General features: G+C 39.3%; 1 protein-coding gene and 1 pseudogene across 17 annotated transcripts in view; one reads left to right on the top strand and one right to left on the bottom strand.

Annotated features, from left to right (window-relative positions):
- The window catches only part of LOC140611765 (uncharacterized), a 138148-nt gene that overhangs the window by 46902 nt on the left and 63368 nt on the right, over positions 1-27878 (bottom strand). For 10 of the 17 annotated variants that reach the window (XR_012012941.1, XR_012012940.1, XR_012012939.1 and 7 more), the window contains one exon: positions 11029-11199. The exons of the other annotated variants lie outside the window; for them this stretch is intronic. Coding sequence is in view for 4 of the 10 variants with exons in the window: in XM_072788621.1 (XP_072644722.1) it covers positions 11029-11199 (171 nt within the window). In the remaining 6 variants the exon portion in view is untranslated. The remainder of the gene's footprint in view (positions 1-11028; positions 11200-27878) is intronic. 17 annotated transcript variants of the gene reach the window in all.
- On the top strand, positions 12094-22374 carry LOC140611558 (hepatoma-derived growth factor-related protein 2 pseudogene; annotated as a pseudogene).

Here is a 27878-nt window from a genome sequence, read left to right as displayed (position 1 = left end):
CTCTCCTCCCCTTTTTTCTTTTCTTTCTTTTTTTTTTTTTGTCTCTGTGTGTGTGTGTGTGTTTGTCTTTTTTCTTTTCTTTCCTGGTTCCTAAATTCTTCAGATTTGTCTAGTGCGTATTTTGCTTGGGTTGTTGTTGAAAATTTTAGTTCTGTTGATTCATACAGCCATTCTTCACTGGACAAAATGACTAGAAGGAGGAATTCACAACAAAAGTAAGAACAAGAGGAAATATTCTCTGCCACAGATCTAATGGATAAGAATTTAAGTAAGACGTCAGATGGAATTCAGGATGATAATTACAAAGTGACTAGCTGGACTTCAAATTTTTTTTTTATTTATTTATGATAGTCACAGAGAGAGAGAGAGAGAGAGAGAGAGAGAGAGAGAGAGGCAGAGACATAGGCAGAGGGAGAAGCAGGCTCCATGCACCGGGAGCCTGACGTGGGATTCGATCCCGGGTCTCCAGGATCACGCCCTGGGCCAGAGGCAGGCGCTAAACCGCTGCGCCACCCAGGGATCCCACTAGCTGGACTTCAAAAAAGCATAAAAGACTCTAGAGATTCTCTTACTGCAGAAATGAGATCTAATCAGGCCAAAATTTAAAATATTCTGAGATGCAGTCTAAACTGGATGCTCTAACAGCTAGGGTAAATAAGGCAGAAGAGAGAAAAAGTGACATAGAAGACAAGTTGATGGAAGAAAGGAAGCTGAGGAAAAGAGAAAAACAACTAATAGCCCATGAAGAGAGGCTCCTCAGGGAGATAAATAATGCTATTTAAAAAAAAAAAAAAAAACAAAGATCTGAATTATTGGAATTCCTGAAGGCACAGAGAGTGGAAATGCGGGGGAGGCAGGGGATATATTTGAGACCATCATAACTGAGAACTTTCCTAATCTGGGGAAGGAAACAGGCATTCATATCCAAAAGGTAGAGAGGACCCCTCCTAAAATCAATAAAAATAGATCAATACCCTGACATAGAATAATGAAGCTTGAGAATTTCAGAAATAAAGGGAAAATCCTAAAAACAGGTCCAGAAAGAGATTCCTAACATACAGAGGGAGAAATATCAGATTGACAACAGACTTCTCCACAGAGACCTGGCAGGCCAGAACGGGCTGGCATGATATATTCAGTATACTAAATGAGAAAAACATGCAGCCAAGAATACTGAATCCAGCAAGGCTGTCACTCAGAATGGAAGGAGAGATGGAGAGCTTCTAAGACAGACAGAAACTGAAAGAATATGTGACCACAAAGCCAGCCCTGAAAGTAATATTAAGGGGGATTCTGTAAGCGAAGAGAGACCAAGAGTAACACAGACCAGAAAGAAACAGAGATAATCCACAGAAACAGGGATTGTACAGGTAATACAATGGCACTAAATTCATATCTTTCAATAGTTACTCTAAACATGAATGGGCTACATGCTCCAGTTAAAAGATACAGGGTATCCAGATTAGATTTAAAAAGCAAGACCACTCATAAATTCTCTAAGAGAGACTCATTTTAGACCTAAATGTATCTGTAGACTGATAATGAGGGGGTGAAGAACCATTTACCATGCAAATGGACCTCAAAGGAAAGCTGGGATATCAATCGTCATATCAGATAAATTAGATTTTATTTACTTATTTTTAAGATTTATTTATTTATTCAGAGAGAGAGAGAGAGAGAGAGAGAGAGAGAGGCAGAGACACAGGCAGAGGGAGAAGCAGGCTCCATGCAGGAAGCCTGACATGGGACTCGATCCCGCGTCTCCAGGATCACACCCTAGGCTGCAGGCAGCACTAAATCGCTGTACCACTGGGGCTGCCCGATAAATTAGATTTTAAACCAAAGACTGTACAAAGAGATGAAAAGCGGTGCTATATCATACTTAAAGGGTCTATACAACAAAAAGATATAACAATTGTAAATATTTATGCTCCTAATTTGGGAGCAGCCAATTAATAACCAAAGTAAAGAAATACATATAATAATAACACATTAGTAGTAGGGAACTTCAAACCCTCACTCACAGCAATAGACAGATCATCTAAGGAGAAAATCAACAAAGAAATAAAGGCTTTGAATGACTGGACCAAAAGGACTTCACAGATATACACAAAACATTCTATCCTAATGCAACAGAATATACATTCTCCTCAAATGCATATGGAACTTTCTCCAGAATAGACCACTTACTCGTTCACAAATCAGGTCTCAATCAATATCAAAAGACTGGGATTATTCCCTGGATATTTTCAGATCACAATGCTTTGAGACTTGAACTCAATCACAAAAGGAAATTTGGAAGGAATTCAAACACTTGGAAGTTAAAGAGCATCCTACTACAGAATGAAGGAGTCAAACCAGGAAATTAGAGAAGAATTAAAAAGATTCATGCAAACTAACGAGAATGAAAGCACAACAGTTCAAAACCTTTGGGATACAGCAAAGGTGGTCCTAAGAGAAAAGTACATTTCAATACAAGTCTCTCTCAAAAAAAAAAAAAAATCAGAAAAATCTCAAATACACAAGCTAACGATACACCTAAAGGAGATGGAGAAAGTACAGCAAATAAAGCCCAAACCAAGCAAAAGAGAAATAATAAAAATTACAGCAGAAATCAATGAAGTAGAAACCAGAACTATAAAACAATGAAACTAGGAGCTGGTTTTTGAAAGAATTAATAAGATAGATAAAACCCTAGCCAGACTTATCAAAAAGAAAAGAGAAAGGACCAAATTAATAAAATCATGAATGAAAGAGGAGAGATCATGACCAACACCAAGGAAATACAAATTATTTTAAGAATGTATTATAGGGATCCCTGGGTGGCGCAGCGGTTTAGCGCCTGCCTTTGGCCCAGGGCGCGATCCTGGAGACCCAGGATCAAATCCCACGTCGGGCTCTCGGTGCATGGAACCTGCTTCTCCCTCTGCCTGTGTCTCTGCCTCTCTCTCTCTCTCTCTCTCTCTGTGTGTGACCATCATAAATAAATAAAAATTTAAAAAAAAAGAATGTATTATAACTAATTATACGCCAAAAAATTAGGCCATCTGGAAGAAAGGGATATATTCTTGGAAACTTATAAACTACCAAAACTGAAACATGAAGAAATAGAAAACCTGAACAGACCAATAACCAGTAAGGAAATTGAAGCAGTCACCAACAACCTCCCAAGAAACAAGAGTCAAGGACCAGATGGCTTCCCAGGGGAATTCTATAAAACTCATAAAGAATAAATAATACCTATTCTACTGAAGCCATCAAAAAACATAGAAATAGAAAGAAAGCTTCCAAACTTGTTCCAAGAGGCCAGCATTACCTTCATCCCAAAACCAAAGATCCCATCAAAAAGGAGAATTACAGACCAATATCCCTGATGAACATGGATATCAAAATACTCACCATGATACTAGCCAATAGGATCCAACAGTACATTAAAAGCATTATTCACCACAACAAAGTGGGATTTATTCATGGGATGCAAGGGTGGTTCAACATTCACAAATCAATAAATGTGAGAGATCACATTAATTAAAAAAAAAAAAGACAAGAACCATATGATCCTCTCAATTGATGCAGAAAAAGCAATTGACAAAATATAGCATCCTTTCTTGATCAAAACTCTTCAAAGTGTAGGAATACAAGGAACAAGGGATGCCTGGGCGGCTCAGCAGTTATAAAGTGCCTGCCTTCGGCTCCAGGCATGACCCTGGAGTCCGGGGATTGAGTCCCACATTGGGCTCCCTGCATGGAGCTTGCTTCTCCCTCTGACTGTGTCTCTGCCTCTTTATATCTCTGTGTCTCTCATGAATAAACAGATAAAATCTAAAAAAAAAAAGTAACTTAAAAAAAAGGAATAGAAGGAACATACCTCAGTATCATAAAAGCCATATACCAAAAGTTCATAGGAAACATCATTTTCAAAGGGGAAAAACTGAGAGCTTTTCTTCTAAGGTCAGGAACATGACAGAGATGCCCACTCTTACCACTGTTATTCAACATAGTTACTAGAAGTCCTAGCCTCAACAATCAGACAACAAAAGGGAATAAACGGCATTCAAATTGGCAAAAAGGAAGTCAAACTCTCACTCTTCTCAGATGACATGATACTGTATGTGGCAAACCTGAAAGACTCCCTGCCAAAATTGCTAGAACTCATATAGCAATTCAGCAACATGGCAGGATACAAAATCAATGCACAGAAATCAGCTGTATTTCTATACACTAACAATGAGACTGAAGAAAGAAAAATTAAGGAATCAATCCTATTTCCAATTGCACCAAAAAACAGAAGATACCTAGGAATAAACCTAACAAAGATGCAAATGATCTGTGCTCTAAAAACTACAGAACACATGAAAGAAATCGAGGAAGACACAAAGAGAAAAACATCCCATGCTCATGGATTGGAAGAATAAATATTGTGAAAATGTCTATGCTACTCATAGTCACCTACACATCCAATGCAATCCCTACCCAAATACCATGGACATTTCTCACAGAGTTGGAATAATCTTAAGATTTGTATGGAACCAGAAAAGACCCCAAATATCCAGAAGAATGTTGGAAAAAAAAAAAACTGGGACCACCACAATGCCTGACTTCAAGCTATATTACAAAGCAGTGATCATTAAGACAGTATGGTACTAGCATAAAGACAGACACATGAATCAATGGAAAAGAATAGAGAACCCAGAAATGGACCCTCAGTTCTATGGTCAACTAATCTTCAACAAAGCAGGAAAGAATAGCCACTGGAAAAAAGACAAATTTCTTCAATAAATGATGTTGAGAAAATTAGACAGCACCATGCAGGAGAAAATAGATCATGGTCTTATACCATACACAAAGATAAACTCAAAATGGATTAAAGACTTCAATGGGAGACAGGAATCCATCAAAATCCTAAAGGAGAACACAGGCAGCAAACTTTTTACCTTGGCCTCAGCAACTTCCTGCAAGTCATGTCTCTAAAGACATCAGAAGAAAAAAACACAAAAATGAAATATTGGGCCATCACCAAGACAAAAAGCTTCTGCACAGCAAAGGAAACAGTAAACAAAACTAAAAGGAAACCTACAGAATGGGGGAAGATATTTGCAAATGATATATCAGATAAAGGGCTAGTATCTAAAATCTATAAAGTACTTACCAAACTCAAAATCCAAAAAAACAAACAATCCAGTCAAGAAACGGGCAGAAGACATAAATAGACATTTCTCCAAAGAAGACATATTCAATACCAGCACACATAAAAAAAAGCTTCACATCACTTGCCATCAGGGAAACACAAATCAAAACCACATTGAGATACTACTTTACACCAGTTAGAATGGCTAAAACTAACATGACAGGAAACAATAAATGTTGGAAAGGATGTGGAAAAAGGATAACCCTCTTATACTATTGTTGGGAATGCAAGTTGCTACAGTCACTCTAGAAAAGGAGGTTCCTCAAGAAGTTAAAAATAGAGCTAACCTATGACCCAGCAATTGCACTACTGGGAAGATACAGATGTAGTGAAATGAACTGGCATGTGCACCCCAATGCTAATAGTAGCACTGTCCACAATAGCCAAACTGTGAAAGGAGCTGAGATATCCTTTGATAAATGAATGGATAAAGAAGAGTGTGTGTGTGTGTGTATATATATATATATATATATATACACACACACACTCGTGATGAGCACTAGGTGTTATACACACTAATGAATTATTGAAAACTATATCTGAAATTAATAATATATATACTATATGTTGGCAAATTGATTAAATTTTAAAAATAATAAAAGAAAAATTCAATTAACATATAATGTATTATTGGTTTCAGAGGTAGAAGTCAGTGTTTCACGAGCCTTATACAATACCCAGTGCTCATTACATCACATGCCCATCTTAATGTCCATCACCCAGTTATCCCATCTGCCCACTTCCCTCCCCCTCCAGGGACCCTCAGTTTGTTTCCTATGATTAAGAGTTTCTTACGATTTGTCTCCTTCTCTGATTTCATCTTGTTTTATTTTTTCCTCTCCTCCCCTATGATCCTCTGTTTTGTTTCTTAAATTTCACATACGGGTGAGATCATATAATTGTCTCTCTCTGATTGACTTATTTCACTTAGCATAATATCCTCTAGTTTTATCCATGTCATTGCATATGGCAAGATTTGATTTTTTTGAGGGCTGAGTAGTAGTCCATTGTGTGTGTGTGTGTGTGTGTGTGTGTGTGTGTGTGTATCACATCTTTTTTTATCCATTCATCTGTTGATGGACATCTGGGCTCCTTCCATAGTTTGACTATTGTGGATATTGTTGCTCTAAATGTTGAGGTGCAAGCACCCCTTTGGATCATGACTTGTGTATCTTTGGGGCAAATCCCTAGTAGTGCAATTGCTGGGTTGTAGGGTAGCTCTATTTTCAACTTTCTAGGATCCTTCATACTGTTTTTCAGAGTGGCTGCACCAGTTTGCATTCCCACCAACAGTGTACGAGGCTTCCCCCATCTCTGCATCCTTGCCAACATCTGTCATTTCCTGACTGGTTAAGTTTAGCCATTCTGACTGGTGTGATGTGGTATCTCTTTGTGGTTTTGATTTCTATTTCCCTGATGCCAAGTGATGTTAGCCAAAGCAACCTTAAGAAAGAAGAACAAAACTGGATGTATCACAATTTCAAGGTATACCATAAAGCTATAATCAAAACAATATGCTACTGGCACAAAAACAGACACATGAATCAATTTAACAAGACAGAGGGCCCAGAAATAAACTCACATTTATATGGTCAATTAATCTATGACAAAGGAAGCAAAAATATACAATGGGGAAAGCCCATCTCTTCCATAAACAGTGCTGGGAAAACTGGACCTCAACATGCCAAAAAAAGAAAAAAAGAAAGAAAGAAAGAAAAAAGAAAAGAAAAACAAAAAACAAAAACTCAACTAAACAACCACTTTCTTACACCAATACAAAAATAAATTCAAAATGTATAAAGACCTAAATGTGAGACCTGAAATCATAAATCTCCTGAAAGAAACTATAAGCAGCAATCTCTCAGAAATCAGCCTTGGCAACATATTTAGCAACCCTCCTCAGGTAAGGGAAACAAAAGTAAAAATAAACTATTGAGAGCACACCACAATAAAAAGATTTTGGATAGCAAAAGAATCAACAAAACAAAAAAGCAAGCTATTAGATAGGTAAAGATACTTACAAATAATATACCCGATAAGAGGTTAATATCCAAAATATATAAAGAACTGCACAGGGGAGGACACAACAGGATGAGCCCTGGGTGCATACTTTATGTTGGCAAATCGAACTTAAACAAGAAATTATATATATATATATATATATATATATATGTTGTTTATGATATCAAAATATATATAAAGAACTTATACAACTCAGTACCAAAAAAAAAAAAGAAAAAAGAAAAATTGGGCAGAGGACCTGAAAAGACATTTTTCCAAAGAAGACATACAGATGAAATGGGGGTCAATAACACTAATAATCAAACCAAAACCACAATGAGGTATCACCTTACATCTGTTAGAATGGCTAAAATAAAAAAGACAACAAGTTTTGGCAAAGATATAAAGAAAAAAGAACCTTCATACATTGCTGCTGGCAATGTAAATCAGTATAGCCACTGTGGAAAATAGTATGGACATTCCTCAAAAAATTAAAAATATAAATACCATATGACCCAATAATTTCACTATTGGGTATTTACCCAAAGGAAAAAAAAAACACAAATTCAAAACGATACATATAACTCTTGTGTTTATGGAAGCAACCTATCAATAGACAAATAAATAAAGAAGATGTGGTGTATACACACTCATAGAAATACTATGAAATCATAAAAAAGGATGAGATAAGCCATTTGAGACAACATGGATGGACCTAGAGGGTATTATGGTAAGTAAAATAAGTCAGACGAAGAAAGATAAATACTATATGATTTTATTCATAAGTGGAATATAAAAAAAAAGACAAAAAACAAATGAATAAATAAACTGAAAGCATCAGACCAGAAACGTTACAGGTGGGAGAGTATGAATTGTGTGAATAGAGGTCTTGGTTCTTGGATTCCCCACCAGATTTACATGGTGATCTGTACTGGCATAAGGACAGCCAGAAGGAAAATAGCAAGCACGAAGCAAAAACATACTCTGAAGGTAGGGGAGGGGGGCAGGTTACAAGAGGTGGACGGGCCCTACATTGTTTGGGGATTGGGTATTTTTTACAGCACTCTGAGCTCATTGGAGTTATGAATGTACAGTAGGGTGGTCTCTAATGGAGGCTGCTTCCAATCATTTGAGAAAACCCTCCTACAGGTTGGAAGGGGGAGTTTTTGACTTTACAAAGTTTGTACTAGAACAGTCAAAGCAGAATTTGCAAAGGTGGGGTGGGAGGAATGGTGAGGATGTAGTATTAAAGAAAATGCATTATAATAATCTAGGGGTTACCCTGAGGCAGAGGTAGAAGAAGAGGACATGCTCTGCACCTGTGGCTCTTAATGTGTCAGTCCCAAGGTCTTGGAAGCCAACAAGATCAGGATATCATGTCCCTGGGGCTTTCAATGCCTAGCTTACTTATCACCGTCCCTGCCTCCAGCTCATGTCTCTATAGTTCCCCTTCAAGGACTTGGGACTCTGCCTCAGGATATTCCTCCTTCTGCTCATGTCTAGCTTCTACCTAACAGAAATATACAGAACAATGTATGGCAACCAATGATGGTTGCCAGAGGGAAGGAGGATGAGAGACTGGGCAAAATGAGTGAAGAGGATCGGGAGATACAGGCTTCCAGTTATGGAATAAATAAGTCATGGGAATAAAAGGCACATCATAAGAATATAGTCAATGATACTGTAATAGGATGTATAGTGATAGATGGTAGTTACACCTGTAGTGAACATAGCATAATGCATAAGCTTGTCAAATCCCTACACTGTACACCTGAAATTAATGTAATATTGTGTGTCAACTATACTCAAATTTTAAAAATAACAGTAATATTGTAATAATGTTGTATGGTGACAGACTTTAATAATATCTACCTTGGTGAGCACTGAATGACATACAGAATTGTCCAATCACTACCTGTGCACCTGAAACAAATATAACATTGTATGCCAACTATACTTCGGTATTTTTTAAATGCCTTCCGGTCACATGCATATCTATTGAACCTCATGATCTTCTGCACAAAACTTAGTCCTTGCACACATTCCTTATACTGGTAAATGTCTCAACCCAGTTGCCATTCTAGCCGCAGCTGCCGCTGCCATCTCCTCCTCCTCCTCCTCCTCCTCCTCCTCCTCCTCCACCGTCCCTACATCCAATTTTTACTAAGACTATGTTAACTCTACATCTCTTAATCTGGCTCCTCCTCTTCCACCCAGTTGTAACTGCTTTAATTCAAGCACCCTTTATCTCTCACTGCACATTGCAATAATCAATTTTCCACTCTCTTCTAAAATCACTTCTTTATCCTGCTGCCAGAGACAGACAGATTTCCACACTGACAACCTAATCACATACTCTCCTGATTGAAATATTTCTATGCACACCCACCCACAGGAAAGAAAATCCAAAGATATCCTATCTAATATGATTCTGGCTTACTTCTCCAGTCTCACCACCTACGCTTAACATCTTTAATTGCTTTGTTCCTTCAACCTTAAATGGCTCATTCCTCTATATATTTGTTTATATTAATTCTTCTGAAAAATTATTCTTCTCTTTTCTCCCTCCTTCACCTTCCATTTTTCTCTACTCCTTATATTTCTGGAAAAACTTACTAATCCTTCAAAATCAGCTGAAGTTTAATCCTTTCTTGGAATCCTTCTGTGATCTTGCTAAGGCCTTCATGCCCTCAAAATGTGATCACAGAAGCATTAGACTCTTCTGGAAGCTGGTTAGAAATGCAGAATCTCAGTTCCACCCCAAATCTACTGAGTCCCACTCCAGGTGGTTTTTACAGATGTTAAAAGCAGAATGCTAAATCAGAGCTACTCCCAACAGCACACCAGCGTTAGCAGCAATTGGGAGCTTCCTAGAAATACAAATCATAATCTGATAAAAATATTTAAATCCAGAATATGCAAAAAGTTCTGAAAACTCAATGATAAACAGATGACCAATTTTTTTAATGGGCAAAAGAACAGACATCACACCGAAGAAAATGTATAAATGGATAATAATCATGTGAACAGATGTTCAACCTAACTAGCCACCCTGAACTATCACTATATAAAATGTCAGAATGCAAAGAATAACAACAGCAAATCCTGATAATACTCAGTGCCGCTGGCATGAACATGGAGTAACTGGACCTCCATACATTGCTGGTGGGAGTGCAAATAATGCAGTCAATTTGGAAAGCAGTTTGTCAGTTTCTTATAAAGTTAAATATGCACTCAGAATATGGCCCAGCAATCCCACTGCTCAGCATTTACCCAAATGAAATAAAAACCATGTTTAGGCAAAAAATTATAGATAAATGTTTATAGAAGCTTTATTCATAGTCTCTAAAAACTCAAACCAACCTAAATTTTTTTAAGCCTAAATGTTCTTTAACTGGTGACTGAATAAGCCAGCTATAGTCCATCCATACAATGGAATACTATTCAGCACTAAAAAGAAATGAACTGTGGATATACACAAAAACATGGATACATCTCAAATTTATTATGCTAAGTGAAAGAAACTAGACTCAAAAGGTTACATATTACATTATTGTATTAAATGAAATTTGGAAAAGGCAAAACTATCTGATGCAGAACAGATCAGTAGTTTCCAGGGCCTGGTGGTATGGGTAGGAACCTGGGGGAATTTGACTAGATGGAACTATTCTACACCTTGCTTTCCATGGTGAAGTGGTTATATGAGTCTTTACTTTTGCCAAAACTCACAAAACTATACACTAACAGGGATAAATTTTAATTCATGTAAATTATGCTTTAATGAAAAATGAAAAAAATAGTATTATATATATCATATACATACTATATGTGATACCCACCTTTAAAATATATGAATAGGGATCCCTGGGTGGCGCAGAGGTTTGGCTCCTGCCTTTGGCCCAGGGCGCGATCCTGGAGACCTGGGATCGAGTCCCACGTCGGGCTCCCGGTGCATGGAGCCTGCTTCTCCCTCTGCCTATGTCTCTGCCTCTCTCTCTCTCTGTGTGTGACTATCATAAATTGATAAAAATTAAAAAAAAAGATTAAAAAAAACAAAAAAATAAAATATATGAATAAACTGTTGTTAAACTATGAAAATTGACATAATTCTCTTTTTTACTTGACCATACAATTCCTTTCCACAGATGTTTTCCCTAATAATATTGTATTTTATAGTTGGAAGCCTTTTATTGATCATTTACCAAACTTTCCTACACCAAAAATATGTAAAAGCATTTACAATTTGTTTTCTTTCTTATGACCAAAAGACATCAAATAATTTAAAGTTCCTCTGGCTTTTGAGTTACTGTTACAACTATTATTAATTCATAATTAAAAGAATATATATTACAAATTTTACTAAATAGTCATTAAATTTAAACATTTTATTAAAAAGTATAGATATTAATAAGCTGAATGGGGCTATTTTTTCCCAATTAGTTCAGCTATTTGTAAATAAACAAGATTACGAATGGATTCATGTCTATTTTTTCTTTTTATAATTAGAAATACTAAGTATATTAACCAACACAAATATATAAGTAGATAGAAGCAGAAGGGGTTTTGTTAGAACACTGGCACCCATTTCCTTTAACTCCTCGTTTCAAAACAAATAAAAAATTATGTATGTAATGATCTAGTACAAAGGGTTGTTGCTGTTTTTTTTTTTTTTTTAATAATCAACTGAAACTCAGCTAGGTTCCCATTCAACTTTATGGAAAGCAAAAAATCAGGAACTGTTTGACACGCAAATGTGCCTGTACTCATTACACTGAAATATAAAGTTTATGCTCCTTCTGCAATTCTCTTGTCCATCTCCTCCTTGTACTGTCTTTGTTAGCATTTTACTTAAACAAGACCAATCCTCCACTTTCATCTTTGGATGAAACATCATACTTCAAGTTATGGGGCCTAGTTTCCTGAATAGCCACCAAGATGCAACCAAGAAGTATGGAGGAGATCTTTATGGAGGTAAACCTTGATCAAAGGGAAGAGCAGATGGGAGGGAGCCAAGGAGAAAATGTCCCCCTCCTTTCTCTCTTTCTTATGGACTACTCGCAGGTGAAGTTCTCCTTTCAGTACTTCTGGGAAAGTCCCAAATGCAGAGTAAATTATGAATGCTAATGTCTCTCTGCAGTTCACTATGGTAACCAGTATAGCAACACATATATACCTCCCTCCCTTCTTTTCCCTTACCTTCACTGCCTGAGGCTTGTACCTCCCAAATAAAGTGTCCTATCAAGAACTGTGAAAGGCTGGAGATTTCACCCCCAATTGTAAGCTAACAAGTGAGCCTGCCACAGTTTCACAGGTGCTGAGAGAAGACACAAGTCAGATAAAGGACTTTGTTACTCATAGCACAGCAGGCAGTATGTACTTTATGTTTATGCTGGCTCTCCTTGCCCACCAAGATATGTGGGGGTATTGTGTGTACAGTATATCTGTGTTACTGCTGAGATAAGCTTTGGAAACTCCCAATATTTTAAAGGGACTGCTAGGAAACGTGTCTAACTATTTTCCCACGGAGGCATATTATTTTTATTTTCTTGGCCAGAAAAAAAAATCTGCACATTCCTCCCAGAGTTGACACTATCCCTATCTTTAGAGGCTATTTACTACACAAACATCTCTCAAAATATAATCTTGGACAAAAGCTGTCACCGATGTGCAGAAACACCATGGAGACTTGCCACTCAACAAGTCTTTAATCTTTGATTTCAGATCCACTTTCTAAAGGTCCAAAGCTAAGATAAACAATTATCCGAGTCATGCATTTTCTCAATTTTTGGACATTTCCCAGATCTTCTGGATCCTCATTTCACCCTTTTTCACTCTATTCAATGTTCTTGGAGGACTTACTTGTGTTTAGCCAATGAGAGGCTCAATCGTCAGGTCTAAGGGTGGGGAGAGAGATCAGAGTAGTTTTTCCCCTGTACCCTCCCTTACTAGGTCCTGGTGTCAGCTTCTTCCAGTGGCAATTGGTCTAACAGCGAGTGTCTAATTTTATAGTTTAATAATAAAACAGAGAGAATGTTTAACTTGTTTTATAAAATGAGAATTTATGGTAATTAGAATAAATCTTACATGACATGACTTAAAAAAGCAAATTTTAATTACTTTAGTGAACAATATACATTAAATCTGAAAGAAACCACATTGAAGTTTTATCCAGAGTTTTTTCCAATATATTTAAAATTTTTTGACATTTTCAGAGCACATCAAATTATATATTTTTAAAAAGTTTTCCTACTCTATATCCTTTAGCTATTCTTCGGTGCTTTCAGGTACTAGAGAATAACATTAGGAGTGGAAAAGGATTTCCATTAGAAAAGGCCATTTTTAAGCACTTAAAATTTGTTACTGATGTTCTTTCTACTTTTTCCTCAATGGACTCTTCCTCAGAAGCCATCAATTCTTTAAAAAGTCAGGAGATAAAAGAAACAAAGTTGTTTAAATTAAAATTAATATTATTTTCTTACCTTCTACACCACATATCTGAATTCACCATTCTTAGTTACCAAAAGTACCAGTTTCCACCCCAGGCTCTATCCTTAACAGAAATATATAGAACTCTGGAAAGACTCAAAGTCCTATAGGTTCATGGTAGCATGATTAATCATTGCAGGAGGCTTCCCCTTTCTAAGGCATCCAGAGAGGTTTATCCTTCAGGCAATATTCCTTAGTAAGTTATAAGATAAGCGAGGACCTTGTATACCTTTTACAAATTGGAACTTGAGCTTTTCTGAATACAGGCTTGTTTCCAAGCAGATCAATTTTGGGGGAAAACTACACATGGAAGTAAAGTATAAGGAACTTTACTGTCTAAAAACCATTCACGCTTAAGTATCTTGGAAAGGCACGTATCTTCAGGTTGATGATCACAGCACTATGCTATATCATACTTGCAAGTATTGAGAAGAATGTTAAAAGTTTACAAAAATCATGAGTTACTGATTCACAAAAGTTCAAGACTAACCAGTAAAAGGATAAAAACTATTTTTATGGTCTTGTTGAAAAATACAATACAATTAACAATGTTTTAGACTATAAAGAGGGGGGGAGGAAAGTAGCTTTATGTAAACCTGTATCAACCTATTGTATTTATCAGGCTCAACGTTCTATTGGCCCTCCAACACTCCCATCTCTCTCTCTTGCCAGGTATCCATGTACCAAACAGCTTCACTTTGCTGCAGCAACACACATTCCCAAATGGAGTGTGAATCAGTGAGGCCATTATCTTGATCTTTAGGGCATATTCTCAACTCCCCTAGACTGAGTGCACAAAATATGATGGTGGTCAGGTTACGGATACCTCTTACTGCCTTTTTCTTTTTTTCCCTAGGCACTGAGAATATGCATTAGAGAAAAACGAGAAAGCTCTTCTTTTTGCCACCCTGAAATACTGAGTACCTATTATATTCAACATAGTGGCAAAATTCTGCATAATTATTGGTTCTTTAAAATATGGTTGGTTTTAACGTAGTTGCTTTTATTGCATTAGGGGACTGTTTATTGTAAGTTGGCATGTTTCAGAGGTTCCAAGTATAATTCTGTAGTGTTTGATGAATAGATTCCACATTCAGTTCTGAATCTGCACTGAAGATGCACTGTAATTATGCACCATTTAAAAACTTCTTCAATCCCTATAATTAGGATACATTGCCACCAGGTGGCAGGGGAATACCTTCATTTCATGAACTGAATTACTTGGCAAAAACTAGTACTGTTATTTATTTTAACTATTTGCTTTTTATTGTAATCTAGACTCAGTTGGAGATTAATATCAAGAGCGTGATAATAATTTTTAATGGTAACGGATACAAATTACTCTCCTTCTCTGTATCCCCATGGCATTTTGATTATATATCTACTAGGGATCCAAACATCTTGATTTCTGCTTCATTGACAGACAGACATATGGTCTCTGAGGGTCCTCAAGACCGTATCAGAGACTTCATTAAGAATATTTTCTGGGCAGCCTGGGTGGCTCAGCATTTTGGTGCCACCTTCAGCCCAGGCTGTGATCCTGGAGACCCGGGATGGAGTCCCACATCAGGCTCCCTGCATGGAGCCTGCTTCTCCCTCTGCCTGTGTCTCTGCCTCTCTCTCTCTCTGTCTCTCTGTGTGTGTCTCTCTCATGAATAAATAAATAAATCTTTAAAAAAGAATATTTTCTTAATAATGCTAAGATATTATTTGTTTTCATTCTCATTTTTTCATAAGTGTACATACAATAGGGTTTTCTAGAGGCTACATGACATGGAATAAAACGGTCATTCTGTCAAAGAAATGTATTATTGTTTTATATTTGTATTTGAAATTTTCTCAGTTTTAATTTCTAATGTGATAAATACTGAGAGATGTAAGAATAGATGTTCTCTGTGATTTTCAATAATTCTGAAGAGTCTAAGGGAGTCCTGATATCTAACTTGAAAAAGTCCTACTCTAAGTAGTTAGTTTTGGTTAAATGTTGATGTATTTTTCTGTTTCTTTTGAAGACATAAGTTGTTCATGGATCTCCAGGATCACACCCCAGGCTGCAGGCGGTGCTAAACCACTGCACCACCGAGGCTGCCCTGTCAGCTGGTTTTACTCAATTCCTATAACTAAAATATTTAAAGGAATTCTTTCTTTACGTTATAAAATCCTGAGTGAAAACATGGATAGTGACTAGATCTAAGCTATGGAATGAAAAAACTATGTAGTGAAGTTGAACTGGGAATGATTATGGATGGCCAAAACCTTACAAATAATATTATGTGATTTCACTCAATTATTTAAAGCTAATGATCAAGTTATACTCTTAACTTCAGACAGGAGATAAGAAAATGTTCCATAAAAAAAAAAGAAAAGAAAAGAAAAGAAAATGTTCCATAAATTAAATGACATTTTTCATTATTTATCACCCAGGCATTTTACTGTAAACTAACTTCTTCTGTATTCCACACTATTCATATCTCATATGAGACTTGCTATAATTTTTTAGTTTACAGCTGTTATCCCACAAATAACCACCACCCAGGGTGGGATACCTGTGACATTCCTCAGGAGTGTTCATGGTAATGCCTAGCTGGGGGGAAAAAACAATCTTTAACTTGACAAAGCCAAGGCATTCAGTGTCTGGTAGGTCCTCTTTAGCATATGAAAATCCTTTTGGAACTCCCTTTTGCCTACCTTCCCCAAACTCCTAGGTATATAATTAGCCACCCCTCACAGGCATGAGGCAGCCCCTCTTCCTGCCCAAGGCTCCTGTCCCCTGCTTTAATAAACCCACCATTTTGCACCAAAGATCAAGTCCTGTGACTGGCTCTCTGCATGGAGCCTGCTTCTCCCTCTGCCTGTGTCTCTGCCTCTCTCTCTGTGTGTCTCTCATGAATAAATAAAATCTTAAGAAGAAAGAAAGAAAGAAAGAAAGAAAGAAAGAAAGAAAGAAAGAAAGAAAGAAAGAAAGAAAGAAAGAAAGAAAGAAAGAAGAAAGATCATATAAGACGATCTCCATGAAAGTACACTGATAGTTTTCACATGTTATAAGTATGTAGGATATTAGTATTAATACAAAGAAGATTTGTATGCTTTAACACAATAAATTTTGGTCCTCTTCTGAGGCTCAGTGAGGCCTTGTTTGTAGCCCAAGGCAGACATTGACAGGCAGAAAGTCTCTGGAGTAAAGTTGCCATTAGGAGAGCCCTATCCTGAGTAGACTGAAGCTAATGGTAACAAGAGGGAGAATCACTATAGGCAAGAATGAAATATAGGAGTAAACTTGGAATCCATGCCCAGCTATGGTCTAAAGAGCAAGATCTAATAGAATAGGCCAGAATACTGAGAATAGCTTGGTATGGATTACTACTGATCTAGGATTTGATCATACTCTACTTACAAGCTAGTAAATTTGCCTGAAACTATTTCATAAATATTGACAGAAGATATGAGACTTGTGGGTCAAAAATAAAAGACTATTACTCATGACACAGCTATAGAGAAAACATTATTTCCTTCCTCAAGGATGTTCCCTGAATAAAACCATAAGAAATGGTCTGGGTAAAGAGGAGTCATGGCCTTGCATTCTTGGTATACCCAACAAGAAGTGAGTCATGAGGCTTATCTCCCAACAAGTCCTAGAGCACATGGAGCAAATGTGTCAGATCTAAAACAGTACAAAGTGAAAGGATACTAGAATTCTATTATCTGTAGCACTGGCTAGAAGATTTACTGATGACTTAAAGCAATCATCTCTCAACCCAACCTGGATATTACAGTTGGAATGTTTAAAAAATGCACATCTTAATGACTCTGATTAAATTGGTGTATCATGTAGCTTGCCATGAGTATTTTTTAAAGATTTGAATGTGAACATGAGCACCTACATGAAAACAGGGAGAGGGGCAAAGGAAAAGTATCTTCAAGCGGACTCCCCACCAAATGCAAAGCTGGATGTGGGGCTCCATCCCACAACCTATGAGATCATGACCCAAGCCAAAACCAAGAGTTGGACGCTTAACAAACTGAGCCACCCAGACACCTCGCCATGAGTATTAAGAGATTCTAATATATAAAATCGAGACTCCTGATTTAAACAGCCCATATGGGATTAGATCATATGCCTCCATCTTCCCCAATGATAGAAATCCTATACAACAATAGTTTTCAGTCTTTGGCATGCATGAGAATTACTTAAATGGCTCTAAATTACAGATTGCTAGGCTCCAACCCCATAGTTTTTCATTCAGTAGGTGTACAGTGGGGCCTAAAAATTTGTAATTCCAGTTAGCTCCCTGGTGACGCTGATGCTGCTAGTCTGGAACCATTCTTTGAGAACCACTGATTTTTTTTAAGATTTTATTTATTTATTCAGGAGACATACAGAGAGAGAGAGGCGGAGACATAGGCAGAGGCAGAAGCAGGCTCCACGCAGGGAGCCTGATGTGGGACTCGATCCTGGATCTCCAGGATGACGACCTGAGCCAAAGGCAGACGCTTAGCTGCTGAGCCACCCAGGTGGTGTCTCCTGATGATTCTTTTTTCTTTTTTTTTTTAATGATTTTTAAAGACAAAGAATAGTTATAATTTTGAAAAGTTCAATGTAAATAAAAATAATGTGATCAAATCTGAACTTCTCATTAACAGACTAATTCCAGATTAATTTTGTTTTATAATTCATATTTAACTAGCAGTAACTCTTAATTAGATTTCAACAACAAAAGCCAAATGTAAAAACTATTCAGAAAGATGTTCATTATGGAAGAAGGAGGAGATGTTGCAAGGAATTGAGCTGACAAGCAAATAATCCAAGGTTGGGAGAAGAGGCTAGAAAATAGACTAGAGGAGAGGCACAAGCTGTGGTACAGTTAGTGTGGTTTCAGAAACATGATGCTATACACCGTCAGACCAGAATAGCCTCCACTGAATCTGTATTGTGAGTGTTGTTTTAAGCCTCAGAACCCCATATGTCCCTATAGGACAATTAAGGATCTGGGCAGCCCCGATGGCCCAGTGGTTTGGCGCCGCCTTCAGCCCGGGGTATGATCCTGGAGACCCAGGATTGAATCCCACATCAAGCTCCCTGCATGGAGTCTGCTTCTCCCTCTGCCTGTGTCTCTGCCTCTCTCTCTCTCTGTCTCTCATGAATAAATAAATAAAATCTTTAAAAATGAAAAAAATAATAATTAAGGATCTCCCAATAAATGCTTAGATGCTAAATAAATATATAAAGCAAATATTTTTCTTTAAATACAGGGGTCCCTGGGTGGCGCAGTGGTTTGGCGCCTGCCTTTGGCCCAGGGCGCGATCCTGGAGACCCGGGATCGAATCCCACGTCGGGCTCCCGGTGCATGGAGCCTGCTTCTCCCTCTGCCTATGTCTCTGCCTCTTTCTCTCTCTGTGTGACTATCATAAAATTAAAAAAAAATTTTAAAAAAGAAATAAATACAAATTAACACTTCTAAATTATGTTTAACATATTTCTATCAAGTTGTATTTCTTAACGTCACCGAGTCCTAATATTTAAAATAGCACATTTAAAAGAAAAAAATGGACATAAAAGAGAAAGTTATCTAAACTATATTTTTATTATTATGATATTTTACCATGGTTCTCTAAAGTTTCCTTTTATATCATTTCTACCACATACTTTGCTCATTGCTGTAAGTATATATATATATATATATACACACACACATACATATATATTTAAGCTTTTAATCTAACAAGAAGTTGAAACAAGTTGAAGGTGCTTTGAAGTCGGTACATAGGAAGTCAAAACATGTAAAATAATCTCTGATGAACTTCAGTCATTATATATATATATATATATATATATATATATATATATTAAACATGCTTTACTCTCAGGAGGATTCATATTTATGCTTGATATCACAAATCTTTATTAAAGCAGGCAGTAAAGATGAGGCTCAGAAGATGACTGAATAATGAAGCAGAGTTATCAGTTGAGATATGTACTCTAGAGTGTGTACTTTTAGCAAATAGCTAACATCCATAAGCATGGAAGAAGTTTTGCCTTTGCAGAGTCTACATGAGGATTAATAATTCAGATACAGTGTTTCTATTATGTTTGAGAGAGTTTAATAACCAACAGCCTCCTAACCATCTTTATTTTCCAGGTTCATCTCATGTATGGATCTTTCCTCAAGATCCTATTCACTTCCCAACCTCAATCATCACTTCCACTCTGATGACCCTAAATATACACTCCCATCCCAGGCTTCTTTCTGGAGCTTCAGACTCATTCTCAGCGCTTTATTGGCTGTTATTACTTTATCTGAACCATAAATTCACCTTATCCTAAACCAATTTAACAACTTTCTTCCCCAAAGGAGATCCTACTCTGATTTGCAGGTATTAGGAATTCCATCTCTTTCATACTTTCCTGTTGATAATTGCTGAGTCGTTTTCAACTCTTCTTTCTTCATCTCTTAAATTCTGCAGTCATCAAGTCAAAATTTTTCTGTGTTCTCTCTCTCTGATCCTCCCTTCCTCCACCTTGTTTATACCCTTATTATTTTTAACTGAAGTTCCATAACAGAAGAGGGAGAGGGTCTTCCCTTTTCCTGTCCATCCTGGGCAAACCTAACAGATTATTCTTCCTTATTTGCATCTCTTGACTCTGTGGCTCTAAAACCTTTAAGGAGTCCTCACTGGCCTCCTGCCACCATTTCCTGCAGCCTGGGCCTCCCGCCACCAGCAAGCCCATGCCTTAAAACCCGGGAACTTGTTGTTCGCCAAGGTGAAGGGCTACCTGCGCAGGCCGGCCTGGATCGATGACATCACCGAGGGTGCTGTGAAGCCCCCCCCCCCCCCAACGAGTACCCCATCTTCTTCTTTGGTACGCACAAAACAGCCATCCTGGGACCCAAGGACCTGTTTCCTTACGACAAATGTAAAGATAAGTACGGGAAACCCAACAAGAGGAAAGGCTTCAATGAGGGGCTGTGGGAGATCCAGAACAATCTCTGCGCCAGCTACAGTGCTCCTCTGCCGGTGAGTTCCTCTGATCGTGAGGCCCCTGAAGCTGACCCGGCAGGTGGGAGCAAGGACGACGAGGTCCGGGGAGTCATGGCCGTCACAGCTGTGACTGCCACAGCGGCCAGTGACAGGATGGAGGGTGACTCAGACTCAGACAAAAGCAGGATAACAGTGGCCTGAAGCGGAAGGCAGCAGCCCTGAAGATGTCAGTCTCAAAATGAACTCGAAAGGCTTCCAGTGACCTGGATCAAGCCAGTGTGACTCAGAAAGCTCATCTGAGTCAGAGAAGACCAGTGACCAGGACTTCACCCCCGAGAAGAAAGCTGTGGTCCAGGCACCTCGGCGGGGCCCCCTTGCAGGACGGAAGAAAAAGAAGGCACCTTCAGCCTCCGACTCTGACTCCAAAGCAGAATCCGACAAAGGGTGAGCCAGTGGCTGTGGCCAGGTCAGCATCCTCCTCCTTCTCCTCCTCCTCCTCCTCCTCCTCCGACTCAGATGTGTCTGTAAAAAAACCTCCTCGGGGCATGAAGCCAGCTGAGAAGCCACCTCCAAAACCGCGTGGATTGGAAGCCAAAGCCTGAGCGGTCCGACTAGCTCAAGTAGTGACAGCGACAGCAATGAGGTCGACCGCATCAGCCAGTGGAAGCGCCGGGATGAGGAGAGGTGGCGCCAGCTAGAAGCCAGGCGGTACAGGGAGCAGGCGGAGGAGCTGCGAAGGCTCCGTGAACAGGAAAAGGAAGAGAAGGAGCAGAGGCGCGAGCGTGATGGCGGAGGCCCCGGCCAGCGGGAGCAGCAGCGGGGATGAGCTGGGGGACGAGGATGAGCCCGTCAGAAAGAGTGGCCTCAAGGTTCCGGGGCCGCGGACCACAGGCCTCTTCCGACTCGGGGCCTGAGGCTGAGCTGCAGAGAGAGGCAAAGAAGGCAGCAAGACAAAGCACAGAGCCTACGAGGAGACCCAGCCAGAAGGAGAAGAGAGGGTGCCTCAAGGAGAGGCCCTGAGCCAGGCCCGCGAAGGTGGAGCGAACTTGGAAGCTGTCAGAAGGATTCCCACCTGACCAGAAGGTCGAGAAAAAGAAAGAACCTTCCATGGATGAGAAGCTACAGAAGCTGCACAGTGAGATCAGGCTCGCCCTGAAAGTTGACATTCTGGATATGAAGAGGTGTCTGAACGCACTAGACGTGCTAGGAACCCTACAGGTGACCTCACAGATCCTGCAGAAGAACACGGATATGGTGGCCACATTGAAGAAGATCCGCCATTACAGGGCCAACAAGGAGGTGATGGAGAAGGCTGCGGAGGTCTACCCCAGCTCAAATCTCGGGTCCTGGGACCAAAGATTGAAGCCACCCAGAAGATGACCAGAGCTGGGGTGGAGAAGGAAAGGGCCGAGATGGAGAAGGCTAAGGAGGTGCTGGCTGGAGAGGAGGCTCCCATGGAGAGGGAAGAAGACAAGGCGAATGCTGATCTCTCGGCCCCGGTGAATGGTGAGGCCACATCCCAGAAAGGAGAGAGCATGGAAGACAAGGAGCAGGAGGGAAGACACAACTCCGAGGAGGGGCTGGGCTGTGGCTCCTCTGAAGAGCCGTTACACAATGACAAGGCGCCGGAGGGCTCCGAGATGGATGCACCTGGGAAGGAGCGGCAGGAGCATGCAAGGTTGTGGATGGACTCAGAGTCCCTGGACAAGGAGGCCAGATGAGCCCTGGCAGCCAGGCTCACCTGTAGATACCCCAGGCCTGCCTCAGCCCCCACCTGCCACCTGCAGAGCAGAGACCTGTTGGGGAAACACCATGCTGTCCCATTTATATGTCCCCTGGGTTGTTTTTCTGCCTAACTTCTGTGATTTCCAACCAACATGGAATGACTATAAAGGGTTTTTTTAATGAAAAAAAATAAAAATAAATAAATAGAGTCCTCACTACTAACCATATTAACATTTTCACCCTGGTATTCAAGATCCTTCTAATATACAAAAGATCTGGCACACATTCCCAATCTTATTTCCTACTGCTTTCTCTCATGTTCCACATGTTCCAAACTTGGTCGCCTCTCTAAAGAGAACCTGTGCTTTCTTCCTTCTAAGGCTTTCTTTCCTTTCTGTCACTTAAAGACAGCTCAACATGGTGGAAAGAAGAGCTTCAAGCTTTGGACTCACTGCATTCAAATCCCTACTCTTCAGGTATGTAATTGTGAGCAAATTACTTAATTTTTCAAATCCTCTGTTTCATAGTCTCTAAAATGTATATAATTCTTACATCTCTAAATTTGAGCTTTAAATGAGATAATCCACCAAAGGAGGTCAGTACCTATCACTGATCTTACCACTTCCTTCATGTAGACAAATTTCAAACATTGTGTTCTCACTGCATTAAGCTTTCTTCATCTTCTCACCCAGATGTGATCTCTGCCTTATTTTTAGCAATTTGCATGAATCTTAGGGCACTAACTTTACTCTATATTAAGTCCTTTACTTAAAAAACAATCATTTGCAGAATTATAGAATCTTTCATGTCAACAATCTTGTTTTACCCATCTCAGGATTTCTGTGGCACTCCACATAGTGTCTTCAATCTAGCTTAGTAAACATTTGTGCAAGGAATTGATTTGACTATTTCCAATAAAAAACAGGATGCAAGAAAAAAGCCCCTAACTATTCTAGGGTCTCTTGGGAATAAGGTACTAATAAGAGAAATAAGAGGAGAGGGTGAAGAATGGAGAGACCACATATTAAACTATAGAGAGCAAGACTACAGGCCTTCTTTTTTTTAAATACTTATTTATTTATTTATTTATTTATGTATGTATGTATGTATGTATGTATGTATGTATGTAGTTACAGAACCCACTCCCCAGGCCCAGCACGAGAAAAGGAAGCAGAGCCAAGGCAGCAGCAGCAGCAGGAGGAGAGCAGGTGGCTGGCGTCCCGCTCCCCCCCCACACTGCTCCCAACACTGTGGAGATGCAGGGCCAGGCACTACGGGTTCACCCTTTTTTTTTTAATTTATTTATGATAGTCACACACACACACACACACACACACACAGAGACAGAGACACAGGCAGAGGAAGAAGCAGGCTCCATGCACTGGGAGCCTGATGTGGGATTCGATCCCGGGTCTCCAGGATCGTGCCCTGGGCCAAAGGCAGGCGCCAAACCGCTGCGCCACCTAGGGATCCCGACTACAGGCCTTCTTACAGAATTCATTTCCACTTATGGGAACATCAAACCAAACCTTAGAGCCATGTCTCCAGGAGAGCTCAGGAGAGTAATTGCTCTGTCCCATTTGAAGGATCCAATGCCACTCTAGGGAAGTAGACACCAAGAATTACAAACCCAGAAGGTCATAGGGAAGGCAGAGAAGGGATTTCACCAGATGATGCCAAAAAAGACCTATGACACAAATATTGTAAACAAAATAGGCATAGAGAGGGATGAGTCTATCGGGTTCGATACCCTTTCAAGCTATTTGTTTTCTATATAATATCTCTCTTCATTTTTCTTATATTTTGCTATTAATTCAGATTTCATATAGATGAACATGCAGTATGGTAAAAAGGCCATTTATTGCCAGTATATCAGTCCCTAAACTTTTACAAAGATGGCTTTGGCAAAGCCATTTTCATCTTATCGACTATAATTTCTTCAAATACACTTTCAACACCTTAAAGAAGCTTGGAGGGGCAACTGGGTAACTCACTCGGGTAAGTGTCTGACTCTTGATTTCAGCTCAGGTCCTGATCTCAGAGTTGCCTGATTGAGCCCCATCTCAGTTCCATGCTCAGTGGGGAGTCTGCCTCTCTCCCTCTGCCCCTCCCCCCTGCAGCGCTCGCTCTCTCTCTCTCTCTTGAATAAATAAATCTTTTTTTTAAAGGAAGTATGGAATTAACTTCTTCTTTGGTATCAATTCAAAGAAAAATATTCTGAGCTATTTGCCCTTTGATCTGGGGATAACTGTGTTTTAATCTACATTGTCAATGATGCTATTTCAAGAGATTTTAATTAATAGCCACACACACACAAAAAACAATGAAAAGAAGAACAATAAATGCATAGAGAATTTCTTAGGGCTTCTTTTGTAGTTCTTTCATGCTGGGAGATGAGAAAAGGAGAATAGATATAGGTGTGTTCATAAACTCAGAATAAAGAAGTACAAACTTTGTTCTGGAGTCTGCTGACCTGACTGCCAGGATGTTTCAGTTCCAACAGTTTCTAAGCTTTGTTTCCCAAGTGAACATATAGTACTAGCAACGTAGATTGTAGAGAGTAGGACCTGATAAAAATGAAATTCCCTCTTTTAATGAAGCAGCAATGGAGAAGACAGATCAGTCAGGAGCAAGCCTCCACTCTGGATTATAGAAGCATAGGAGCAATCACTGAAGGAGGATGAAGACCTGGTCAATGACCCTGCAGTGCAGGGCTTCCTCATGCAGAGAAAACAACAAAGCCACTTCACCCTTTGGCTTTTGCTGGAATAGGGATCCTTGGAAGGATGCAGTTGGAATCACTAACACTGCATCTGTTACCAGCTACATCCATCCCAGTAGATTATAGTTAACTCATGAAAATATCTCGCCCTCTGATCAAGGGTGCAAAATCAGGGGAACTAGTGCTCTTTTATCTCCCCTTCTTTCATTGCACTGAATAAATAGACCCAGATCGATCGATTGATCTATCTATATCTATCTACCTACCTAATGGTATTCACTTTTTTTAAGATTTATTTTTATTTTTTTAAATTTATTTTATAGAAAGAGAGAGTGGTGGGAAGGGGCAGAGAGAATCTCAAGCTGACTCTCAGTGGGGACCTCCAACGCAGGGCTCAATCCCAAGACCCTGATATTATGACCTGAGATCAAACCCAAGAGTCACTTAAATGACTGGGCCAGAGGGCAGAGGCAGACAGACCCTACAGGTGGCACTTGGTGTGACCTTGCGGCAACTTCGCGCTTGTCTGCTTTGATACAAGTTTCTGTTTGCTCCTTTTCTAAAGAAATAGCCCATATCGCTTGTGCTTGTTGGGTGCCAGGCCTCGTACCAGCTGTCCCTGGGATCTGCCCGGTGCCTGTTGACTTTGCGACATTGTTTATTCTCCGCGTACGTGAGGGAACGTTCTCCAAGGCGCGCCTCCTGTTCCTGCAGCGGGCTTTGTTCTGTGGTTGTGACCTGTCAGCTGCCTTTCATGCCACATTTAGGGATATTTGCCCACAACCCAACGTCCTCAAATACTGTTCCAGACGCGCCCTGACACTATCTCAGCTGACCTTGCTTCCCTTGCAAGCTCGGGCGCCGGCTACCTGCCTTTGTGATCTCTTTAGGCTCCGTGGCCTTCCATCACATGGGGTCTGAGCCACTGTTGTGTTGTCCTTGCATCTTAAGGACCAATGATGGGACTGGGCAGGAAGCCTCCACCTCCCTGGACGCAGGAGAGAGGGGAGGAGGTGGGAACCCCGAAAACTCAGGGCAAACCCCGCTGTGCCTGAAATAAATAAAATCCAGGCATTTAAAAAAAAAAAAAAAGAATGCACAAACTTGCTGCTGTTTAGATCACTGCAGCTTCTAGGACCCAGTTTCTTTTACTGATTTAAAAACAAAACAAAACAAAACAAAAATAAAAAAGTTGTGCCTGAAATGAATCTTGTTTTTTTTTATAAGTAGCCGCCTGGTTCCTGTGTCCTGTGAAATACAGGCACTTGACCCTTGGTGTAGCCTCTGTTCGACTTTATATCACGGGAACAGACTGGTCTGATTTTTTGGCCCTCATCTTGAATTGGCCACATCCAGGGCCCCTGGCCAGTGGACTGAAGGCTTTGTCTAAGATGACAAGGGCAGCTCAGGGGATGTGGGGGAGGGCGCTTTTATCTTCCCCGTTGTCATTTGAGGTTTTGATCTTCTCTGGGTAAAGAGGCCGTTTATCTTTGTAAACACAAAACGTTTTTGCTTTCTCCAGTTTTCTGTTAATGGTGAAAGAATGGAAGCGAATAGTTTTACTGATTTTTGAGACTCTAAAAAAAAAATTTTTTTTTAAGGTTAAGGACAACTTTATTGCTACCAGAGGCTTTTATCATCAGTACACGGTTCTGACTGTAATACCTTCCTCAGACTACACAAGGAGCCCAGGATCCAGAAATTAGTAGGAGAAATACAGGTAGGGTAATTTTCATCAAGAAAATACTAATAGCTTAACATAAATCTAGGGTACTGAATTCAGTTATTACATGTTACAGACCCAAATCATAGAGCTGTCCCAATATCTAGAGAGTCTCTCCTACTGATTATAAATGAGTGAAAACTGACCAGTTACCAAAAACAAAAGAAACCAAAACCTTAATTGTTTGATATTTCTTTGGTGAGTACCTGGATATATTAACTTTATCACAAATTCTTTTATACAAATGTGAAATATGCTTTCAACAAATCTAACAGTGCCCTAATTATAATTACATGCCACTTTTAAGTTCTAAATTAAGATAAAAATGAAAACAATAATTTTGTTTCTGAACTCCAGGAACTGAAATGAGACAAACACAAAATCAATGTGGTAATGCTGCTAGTCCTTTTTCTATTACCACCTCTCATTCACATGGGGCAATTTTGAAGAACCCTTTTTGGATCAATCTGAATCGTGGATTAAACATGGCTGCCAGACTGAAATAATTTATTCATTAAATTGCTAAAAAGTAATTTTGAGGGTTTCCTAATCAGTGGAGGTCAGGCTATACAGATCAACATGCATAAAGTTCATTAAGTAGTCAATAAAGCAGCAAACAAAAACGAGGAAAATTAAATCAGGATGCTAGAGACAGGGTGTGTGCCAGCTATGAATTTTGGAACTTAAAAAAAAAAAACACTGAATATGAATTTTTGATATGGGTACAACCATGGTAAATATGTATTTAAATGAGTTCATACAGGTGAATCAGGAAACAGTGGCATAAACTAAATCTCTCTATTTTAATTTCATTAGCTAATTCAGTGGCCATCTTAAAAAATTCTTCACAATACGCACATCATGAATGAGTTAATTTTGACTATAAAACTATTAATTTTGGGGTTTGCTCTAAACAGTTTTATTTTCATTTTAAATAAGGGTCATGAAATTTTAAAGAATCCTTATAGAAATTATCAATTTTGTCTAGACAGCAGGTTAGTGTTCCTGTGATATGAGGATTAAAAGTTACTGCAGTGCCTAGGATGGTGCTTCAC

This window comes from Canis lupus, chromosome 20 (genome assembly GCF_048164855.1).
Source record: "Canis lupus baileyi chromosome 20, mCanLup2.hap1, whole genome shotgun sequence".
Taxonomy (NCBI): domain Eukaryota; kingdom Metazoa; phylum Chordata; class Mammalia; order Carnivora; family Canidae; genus Canis; species Canis lupus.
This window is presented reverse-complemented; position numbering and strand designations above follow the sequence as displayed.